Source organism: Cyprinodon variegatus, unplaced genomic scaffold (genome assembly GCF_000732505.1).
Source record: "Cyprinodon variegatus isolate N-32 unplaced genomic scaffold, C_variegatus-1.0 Scaffold937, whole genome shotgun sequence".
Classification (NCBI taxonomy): Eukaryota; Metazoa; Chordata; class Actinopteri; order Cyprinodontiformes; family Cyprinodontidae; genus Cyprinodon; species Cyprinodon variegatus.
In genome coordinates this window covers 101,436-111,311 of record NW_015151390.1, presented here as the reverse complement: position 1 = coordinate 111,311, position 9,876 = coordinate 101,436, and the positions used below count along the sequence as shown (strand labels likewise).

Below are 9,876 nucleotides of genomic sequence, written 5' to 3'. Positions count from 1 at the left end.
TATGTCTGTCACTATCAAATCATAGTTTGAAAGTTACTGAACTTTGAGGCTGACCAAACCTTAAAGTCATAGGGGAGCGGCTGTTCCAAACGTTGCATTTCCGAATTCTCCCGAGTGGTGCACGACTTTACACAAGTGAATAAAATGAATGTGATTGGTCGTTCATCAAAAGGCCGGGGTTGCTGTGGCAGAAGGTTCACAAGCAAGTTTGGTTGTGGCCAGTTTGTCGGAAGCATCTTGCTAACCAATTAACAACTTAGTGCTAGTAGGTTCCCAATGGGAAATTCCATTGGGACCAAGTAGCACTAAATTGGTGACTTAAAAGCGACACTGAACCAACCAGTTCTGTAATAACTGAAAACAACACATGCAATAGCTGTAATGTGTTTCAGATCACTGTTAGATGAGTAATTTTTTTTATTTATTTTCTAAAACACAGCAGGTGGCCCTCATAACCAGAAAGCCAGTCGTCCAATCGCCACGGAGGAAGTCAGCCGCCATAGTACCAATCAGGACAGGACCGATTGCTGGAGGACCAATTACAAACCCAAACACCAATCAAGCTCTCAGACTGCTCTACTACCTCCTGACCAATAGCAGAGGTCGATTCATTGGTTCTCAGCCAAAGAGAGGAATCAGTGTGATGTCTAGTAGCGAGGAATCAGTAAGGGTCTGGAAAATGGGTGCCGCTACGTCAGTGGACTCGAGCGATGAGTCATAAAGTTAAACCATGAGTACAATCAAGAATTTTGTTTCAAGTTTCCTTAAGTCGTTTAAAATTGATCTTTAAACAGAAACCAATGGGAAAATTATTTAAGTACCCGCTTGTTTATTCTTACTTTTATTGGAAAACATTTTCATTACAGTTTAACATCCTGTACAGGGTTTATCCATGGATAAATAAAAATCCATAACCTATTTACAGTTTTGGAAACTTAAGGATTCTTTAAAGGTCTATGTAGATTTTCGTAAGTTTGTTTGGTTAGGAAAGGTAACTAGAAGTTGTTTACATTAGCAAAGTCAGTGTGAAACAGAAAGTATTTAAGGAATTTAAAGTCAGTATTTATATATTAGCTCTGTATTGTTGACTGAACTAAATGAAAAAAAAAAGAAATAAACAGCGTTTAGAAAGTAGGAAATGTTAGTCTTTTAATTCTGACTGTTCTTGTGTATTTGCTGTAGAGGTTTTTCCGTAGTGTTCTTCTGATGGTGGACTGGTTGAGACTGGAGTCTTTCTGATCCTCGGGTCTTTGGCTCCTTTATTCTGTTTGGCTTAGAGAAAAAATGCATTTTATTTAGTTTATAGCCATGTTTGATGTAAAGGTTAATGTAAAGTGAATTAAATCGCATATTAAACATTTGAATGTTTTCCTTTTTATTAAGCTCAAATTTTTGTGGTGTGATTTTACAGAATTTATCCATGACTAAAAACTCCATCCTATTGTATGCACAATTGAAAAGACGTATCAAAACAGACCTAAAACAAATATACTGGTCTAAGTGAGAACATTAAAGTTCTTTTCATACAGTGCATGTTCACACTTTTAAAAAACTGCGTCTGTACCTTCTGTTCCACTGAGATCCGGATGCACTGAGCCTCTTACGTCTGGGAAATGGACGTTGTATTTAGCCCTTTCGCTTAAGAAATTGTTTTCTGAAGTCTGAAAAGACAGACAGGTTTTACAAGTCATTACAGAAATATCATTCTTTAGTAACAAGAAAGACACCAGTTCACATTATTACTTGTAAGGTGAAGGGTCTTGTAGCATGGTTTTGTCCAAATTGTTGGTCCTGTCCACCATGAATGCCACCATAGTGCCTTGGCTTATCTAAACTCCTGCAACATACATGAGGAATAGTAAGTTGTGAAACACATAAAGCATATTTTTCTATCCACAATGTTCTTAGTGGAGAGTGCAACATTCGGGAACCTGAAACCCACCCAAGACTCTATTAACCGGAGAGAAGATTGATTTAGGCCAATTTAACAGACCACAGAAGATATTTTGAACAATGAGGCTGAAAAGGGATTTACTAGTTTTAATCACGCAGGGCAATAGTTTTCAGAGGTGGGTAAAGTACCCAAAAGGTTTACTCAAGTGAGAGTACCTCTATTTTAAATTATCCAAGAAATTAAGTAAACTGAATTACGTATTTGGTCGAAAGGCTACTTGAGTAATGAGTAACTGTTGGATAATGTAATCCATCCATCCATCTATTTTCTGTCACTCTATTCCCAAGCGGGGGTGCTGATGCCAATCTCCAGCTGTCTACACCCTGGATAGGTCGCCAGTCCATCGCAGGGCAACACAGAAACATACAACCATTTATACATCTAAGGAGAATTTAGAGAGGCCAATTAACCTAACAGTCATATTTTGGGACTGTGGGAGGAAACTGGAATACCTGGAGAGAACCCATGCATGCTCAGAGAAAACATGCAAACTCCATGCAGAAAGACCCCGGGCCGGGAATCAAACCCGGGACATTCTTCATGCAAGGCAGCAGTGCTACCCGCTGCCCTACTGAGCAGCCTTCATCAGATTTAATGTTGTTATAAAATATGCTGAAAAATAGACAGGTTCTGGCATTCTAAAGACTCAAATGCTTAAAGAATAGAAATAAATGTAATGAATGTAAAAGAGCAAATTAGTACAGAAGAAATACTTCCATTTTTTTCCCAACAAAAATTCCATATGTGGCTAAAAACACCTATTTCCTTCATTACCAGATACTATGGCAGTGTCTGAATGTTCGCCCTAACCCCTAGATCCCTCAATCAATATATAGAGCAGGGACTATATAGTGGACTTTATAATGAACTCAGTTAAGTGACCGGTCGAAAACATACGATCACTACTTTTCGCTCCCTGAGGTGTCCTAACTCCACCTCCCCAACAGGGCATGCACCATCTTTGTTATTTGTCACCACCTTCAGTACCTGAGGGCAGGCTGCTGTCACAACAAATCCTATGATACATTGCGAGAAGAGCCCTTGCAAAGCATTCTGGGATATTTCTGCTCGTAAAGTGACCATGGATGATCAGTACTTTCAAGATGCATTGTGGGAAATCTTGAGTCCACTACTTTCTCATCCACTAGACATTCGGACAAGCCTTTAAAATGGCGTAAGAGCTATAAAGTGCCCTATATAGTGATTAGAGTGGAGGTTTGGACACAGCCAAGGACATATCAAGCAATTCCATATTGATTTTCTCTGACTGCCCAAGTTTCCCAGGTAAAATAGAGGGGTTTATGTGTCAGTCAAACAATTTCTACATGCATCAAGCCAGGATCTGTATATTTAATGAAAGTCATAGTGTGAAGCAAATACAGTTTTTGAGGTGAACCAGTCTTGGTTGGGTCAGAATTTTAAAGACAAGTGCACTGAGAGCTACCTAAGACTGTAGGTCCCCGTATTAAAACCTCGTCCCTGCAGAAGGTGGTCACTGTCAGCAGTGCTGCTGGTATTTGAGACAAGGGGGGTAGAGTTGAGGGCTTTAGAGGATGGAGGAAGACGATTGGTAGCAGCTTCTGGAGGTGTACAAGATCCGAGTACAGTGTAATCAAACATATTTTCTGTAGAGTCTGTGTCATGAAGGATGAGGCTTTTCGTCAAAGCTTTGTGGTCTAAAGACACAACTAAATCAGTGGACATATTTGCAACATTCCCCTCTAGTTTGCTGCTTTGCTTTTTTGTATTTGGAGTAAACGTAGGTGTTGAATTCTTCACAGAGGACCTCACGTGGTCGCTAACAGATTGAGCCATTGTTGGGTTTGGATAATGGTAAGAAACAGTTAAGACTTTTGAATCGAATTTAAACTCTTGGCCTGCATTGTTCCATTTGTCTTTAGCTGACCTCTCAGAAGGCTTTGAAGTTTTATTCATTGGAGCATTAACTTTTAAACTAATGGGCACAGGCAGGGCTGAATCCCCCTGATTCTGTTTTGCTGACACTCCCAGTTCTTTTTCCACTGGTAGGTTTTCATCTGGCCCAGGGGTTGAGGTATTTCTTTCTTCTGCAGTTATAATGTTGCTTTGCAGACAAGTAAAATAGGGCTTTGATATTTCAGGATTTCTATCTAAGACATGGGAAGACAGACAAGGTTTTCTGGGAATTTCTGTCATTGGATTAAGCTTCAAGTATCTGTGACAGTTCTTTATGTCCTGGTCCTCTGTAGGTCCCTTGTCTTTTGACGAATCCTTAGCAGTGCAGGTTGTTTTAGGAACCTTTGAATGTGAGATTACTTGAGGTAGGGCAGAAGGGGCTTGGGCAGTAACGGGTTCTGGAACTGTCACAAATGACTGCTTGGAAAGGTCTACGGCAGTTCTGGAAGGACTGAAGGAGAAGTCGTTGTGACTGGGTTGACTAATACTTGAGTCAGCATGGGTTCTCCTTGGGTTTTTAGGTTGGGCCTTTGGGCATTCACAGGTTTCTTGCTTCACATCAGCTTCTAATTTTTCACTTTGAAACTTTGATGCCAAACTTGCCCTACCTGGCTTTGTGATCTCCAGTAATGTCCGGGCAGTATATTCATTACAGGATGGAGGATTTGTAGATACTACACTTGAGTCTGATTCCAAAACTGTTATGGAAGATGAATTTAAAATTTGACGATCATTTACTGACATTTTAGACAATTTAGGAACTTTTGAACTAATGTTGCTTAAGCTCCTTACAAACTCTTTTTTTGTCTCAGATTTGGATGAATCCTCAAATGGCATTGTGGTATTCCCACTGTCCAGATTACTATAGTTTAAGTCTTTTGCATTGTGAAGGTAGTCTTTTCTTGGATCTTTAGTGATATCCTGTTCATGTTTAGGTTTTGCTGCCACTGAGCTTTTCTTCTTTAAACTTACAGATTTCTTGGTTGTATCCAATGAGTCAGAGCTACAGATATTAATTGACCTTAAATGTTCAAACTCTGAACCAGCTGGTTTTCCTGGTTTCATTAAATACTGCTCTGTATGATAGACACCCTTGTTACTACATGTTTTGGGTTGTTTGCTCATAAAAGGTTCAGTTGTATTACGAATGGTGGTTGACAGCTTGGCTGGTTGTTTCCCTTTGGTTTTCTCCATCTTTTCATGGTTTACTTTCTCTTCCATTTCTTGTGGTTCTTTCTTGTCTTTGCTCCTGCAGTTTTTATCATCTCCATTTTCTCTTTCTTGCATTGGGGTTTTGGGTATTTTGGGAAAACTAGACTTTTCTCTATGGTCTTTTTGGATTTTAGTGTTCAGCTCATCTAAAAACCTGTGCAGAAACAAAGACAAATGTGGAACATCTTAAGGAACATTGAGCAAACTCAAATTTTAGACGTATCTCACAAGGGAGGAGTGAAAAACATAAAATATACCTGATGTTGAAAGAGTCTTGAGTAAAGAGAAGATGCTCTAATAAGTCAGAACATTGGGCTCGTCTTTTTGGATCCATCTCTAGACAGTCCTGAACAATAAACAAAGGAACAAATTATGCAAAAGATCTGGTGGCTAAAAACAATAGCAGTTTTGCAAGTTAATCAATTTCTCTTCCTCTTAATCATAGTAAAAACTCTTTTTAACCTAAACTCCAATAAGTGGCACATAAGACAAGATATCAGATGGGATTGATCATGTTACTAAATTACCCCATATCTATAGGTGTACAGATCTGATCTAAGATAATAATGGATAAAATGTGACAGATATATATGGGTTCTAGGTGTATTGTGCAATTGGTACTAATTTTTAAGCAACTGGATCCTACACAAGCAGCGATGTATGGGCCCAGTCCCAATTAGCACTGAACCACCCCATTTAAATTGATATTCATAAGGAGCCCACTATATTTGTTGGCTGGATCGAAAAACTGTCAATTTATAGTAGGTCTGAAACTTCTTGGTGTAACAGTGGCTCATGGTGTCGGGTTTTGTCTCAAAATCAGTAGGAGGTTGATGGTCCGAGCCCCAACTATGTCTGTCTCTGTCGTTGATTCCTTGGGCAAGACAGTTCCCCTGTCTGCTGCTGCTGGTCAGAAAGCAGGTGTAGTAACTTACCATCATCAGTGTGTGACTGAGGGAATGTAGTGTAAAACAATTGAAGGGTTAAGTTAAGGCCATCCATTTAAAGTTTCTCTTTGGCTCAGCAGTCATAGAATTAACGTCATTGTTTTACTGCTGTCCTCAGCTAATAGATTATCTTTAGCATGGTTGAGTCTTTTATTACCAAACTGTGAAATACCTGAGCCAGATCAAGGGCAGTTGGTGGTATTCTTGAGAAGCGTTGTTGCAGTGGCACGGTTTTTGAACATTCAGGCAGTTTAACTCCAGAAAAGATGGGATTTCTATAGAACAACTCCTGGTGATGAGGTGTTAGGTTACCTGGAACCGAGAAGAAATAGCTCAGTAAGAGAAATAAAAATAATATCATGACCCTTTTCTGTAAGAGCTTACCGAAACACTTGACAATGTGGTATATCTGGTCAAGGTCAGAGTCACCAGGAAACAGAGCTTGTCCAGTTAACATCTCCATTAACACGCAACCCAGGGCCCAAACATCTACAGGTCTACACACACAAGCACATGTACCATTTATTGTTTGGTATCCATAACATCCATCAGGATACCTCAGAGTGCAGCAAAAATACCTACTTGCCATATTTGATGTCTCCTACAAGCAGTTCAGGAGCTCTATACCAACGGGTAGCAACGTAGTCAGTATAAACACCACCTTCAGATGGCGATGCAATGGTTCTGGCAAAGCCAAAATCACACAGTTTGACCACACCCTCCTGAGAAACAAGAATGTTCTCAGGTTTGATGTCGCGGTGGATCACCTAGAATGAGGTACGACATGTTGGACATCAGCAAGTGAAGAAAACATTCCTTTGGTTTCCTTTTTTATCTGATGTTAAAATGCATTAACTTGTAACTTTAAAGTCGTAGGGAAGCGGCTGTTCCAACTGTTGCAGTTCCGAATTCTTCTGAGTGGTGCCCGATTTTACAAGAGTAAATAACATGAAGGTTATTGGTGATTTATCAAGAGGGCTGGATTGTTGTGGCGGAAGGTTCGCAAGCAAGTTTGGTTGTGGCTGTTTTCTCGGAAGCATCTTGCTAACCAGTTAGCATTGTAGTGCAAGTAGGTTCCCAATGGGAAATTCCATTGGGACCAAGTACCAATAAATTGGTGACTTAGAAACGGCACTGTCAAAGAACGCTATGGACAGAGGAAACATGCAAGAGGAGGAGAGTTTTGTGTCGGAGGTCGTGGATGAGTCTCTGTCATACATTTTTTTATCTAGAGGAGGAAAGTGTTGATAAAGATGTGGAAGAGGACCCCAGGGCGGCACAAGTTTGGTTTGGTGTAGAAGGCTTCCAGCCGTACATGTTTGAGCCCTTGCCTCGCAACGCTGCCAGTTCTGTTAGCAATACGCCTGCTGAAGACACAGACGTCCATCCCCGTGAACACTTGGAAGGAACTCAATGGGAAAGGAAATTATTCTTATTTATTATTTCAACCGTTGCGTATATTAGCTGCGACACATGAATCAAAATGCTCTGACCGTCTGATGAAAAGTACATTTATATACATGTTTAAGCCAGAATGATTTGACATTTAAATATAATTTCCCTACGACTTTAAAGTAATTGTGTTCTGGAATTTTGAACTTGTTGATTAAGTTGTAATTATATTGTATATCTATTCTTGCTGTTTTAACATGACATATAAAATAATTCCTTACGTTTTGCTGATGACAAAAGTTGGCAGCTCTGAGGATCTGGAATAAGTACTGGCGACAGGTGTTAAGGTCCAACCCACTCAAATTCTGCTCCAGTTCATCCAAAAGCGTCCGGTCCACAAACTCAAACACAAGATACCAGCGACGACGGCGCTTCCACACCTCCAGGAGGTTCACCAGATTGTCGTGATGCAGCTGCTGTAAGAGTTAAATAAAGCAGAGTTTCAAACGCATGTCATTGTTTTCTATCATTCTATACTTGATAGTCATTGCTTCTACACATGCATACACTGCAAAAAATTATGTAGAAATAAGTTAAAATCTCTTAAATTAAGTGTTTTTACCCTTAACTTGGGTAGGTAGATAAGATTATCTGCCAATGGAATAGTATGTTTACTATTAAGGTAAGATCATTTGGGAATATGAACTGTAAATAAGAAAATGAAATAGTTTCTTTCTTATTTCAAATGTAAGTTGTCTTGTTCCATTTGCAAAGTGCCTTACTTACCTCCTCAATCAAAAAAAATAATAGCACTTATTTTTAAGGAAAAGTGAATTATTCAGATTTAATTTTTTTGCAGTGTAGACAAAATCAAAACCACTATCTCATTTTCCTCTGGTGGTGACCTTGAAAACAATCATGAGAAATTGACCCTGAGTTGTTTGCCTTATGCTTGGCGGGTCATCTTAGTGTTTCAGGTTTCAGACTCATGTACACCACTCCTTTTACTCAGTTATTCATTGACTGACTGATTATTGATGTACCCTGAGCAGCTTGATTTCCCTGAGGGCTATTTTCTTCACTGTTTTGTCATCGTCTGAGTCGATGAATTTCTTGATGGCGACGAGGCGACCAGATTCCCGATGCCGGCATTTAAGCACACTGCCATAGCTGCCCTCCCCAACCGGACCCAAAGACTCATAACGCTCCATTTGACTCTTATTCTGCAAAGAAATCATGAAAAAAAAAACAGTTATTTCCTCTTGTGGCTCTTTGTTATTAAAAAAGATTAAATTAGTTAATTTTACATAGATATACTTGATATTAGGACCTTGTAAAAAAAAAAAAAACACTGTTCACCCATTAGTTCACTTTTTTAAAAGCAACAAGTCTTGATCAATTGCACTGTAAAGTTTCTGAAGATGTTTTCTTTGGATGTTGGCAGCTCTTTAACCCAGTGTTGTTGTTTTTTTTGCAAAGATACCTAACCATGTCCTTTTAATCATTAAACCATAAAGCTTTCTAGACTCTGGAGACTATAGAGCAAATGTTGTGTCAATGCATAAACTTAAAAAAAAAAAACATTCAGTTTGGATCATTTACACCATTGGAACATTTTTTCTATTTTACATGAATCTCTGAAAAATAGCTACCGTGCAATTTTGGTTATTTCAAACAAGTCTTATAAAACAGTTCTTATTTAGAGGAACAATAGGGACCTTTATTCTGAAACTGTTATGTTTTTATCAAATAACATTTCATTTTGAAAAATAAAAAGATTAACAGATAAACAGATAAACAAAAACTGCAGACTTAAAAAAAAATAATTTAAAAAAGAAAAAAAAAAAGACAAAAAGAAAGAAATATAAAAGTCTAATTTGTCTCAGTTCCTCAAGTTGCTAAGGTGCCATGAAATTCCTCCTAATAATTATATTATTACGTCTGAATTTATAAACAGCAAATAGAACATTTTGTTTCCCCTATATAACATAGGCTGAAAGTGATCATTTGTCCTAAAAACTACATGATGAAGTTCAGCAAACGGAATAAAGAATGTATACCGGAGAAAAACCACAAAAAAAAACAACAAGACACAAACAAAAAGTCACCGACCTCATAGATTGGTCTTCTTCTTTCCTTCTAATTTGTACATCAATATAAACACTAAAGTATCGCTGTCTGGGAACGTATCAGTCACCTGAGACACAACAGAACAGCTGCGTGTGTTTCGCCTGACGCGTTTCCATGGTAGCACTCACCGCGCGGTGGCGCCTCCTTCTGGTTTGATGACGTAGCCCTCTTTTTAAATCAAATGAAAAGGATTATAAATGCACGGAAGAGGATTAGGGCCACTGAAAAAATAAAAAGTTTTAACTGATTTTTACATTTTATTCCAGTTTAATTTGGGAAATACTCAGAATTCTGACTTTAATCTCA

The 9,876-nt window shown here is 38.7% G+C and overlaps 1 protein-coding gene across 1 annotated transcript; it reads right to left on the bottom strand.

The window, feature by feature from the left end:
* Positions 1-1,123: 1,123 nt before the first annotated feature.
* LOC107100112 (cyclin-dependent kinase-like 5) lies at positions 1,124-9,670 on the bottom strand. Its single transcript, XM_015398481.1, has 11 exons — positions 9,553-9,670; positions 8,484-8,663; positions 7,722-7,916; positions 6,631-6,815; positions 6,433-6,545; positions 6,221-6,360; positions 5,359-5,447; positions 3,399-5,255; positions 1,744-1,837; positions 1,565-1,661; positions 1,124-1,272 (listed from the first exon to the last, which is right to left on the bottom strand). The coding sequence occupies exons 2-11, from the start codon at positions 8,649-8,651 to the stop codon at positions 1,142-1,144; spliced, it is 3,069 nt and encodes a 1,022-aa protein (XP_015253967.1). The 5' UTR covers positions 8,652-8,663; positions 9,553-9,670; the 3' UTR covers positions 1,124-1,141.
* Between the last annotated feature and the right edge of the window lie 206 nt (positions 9,671-9,876).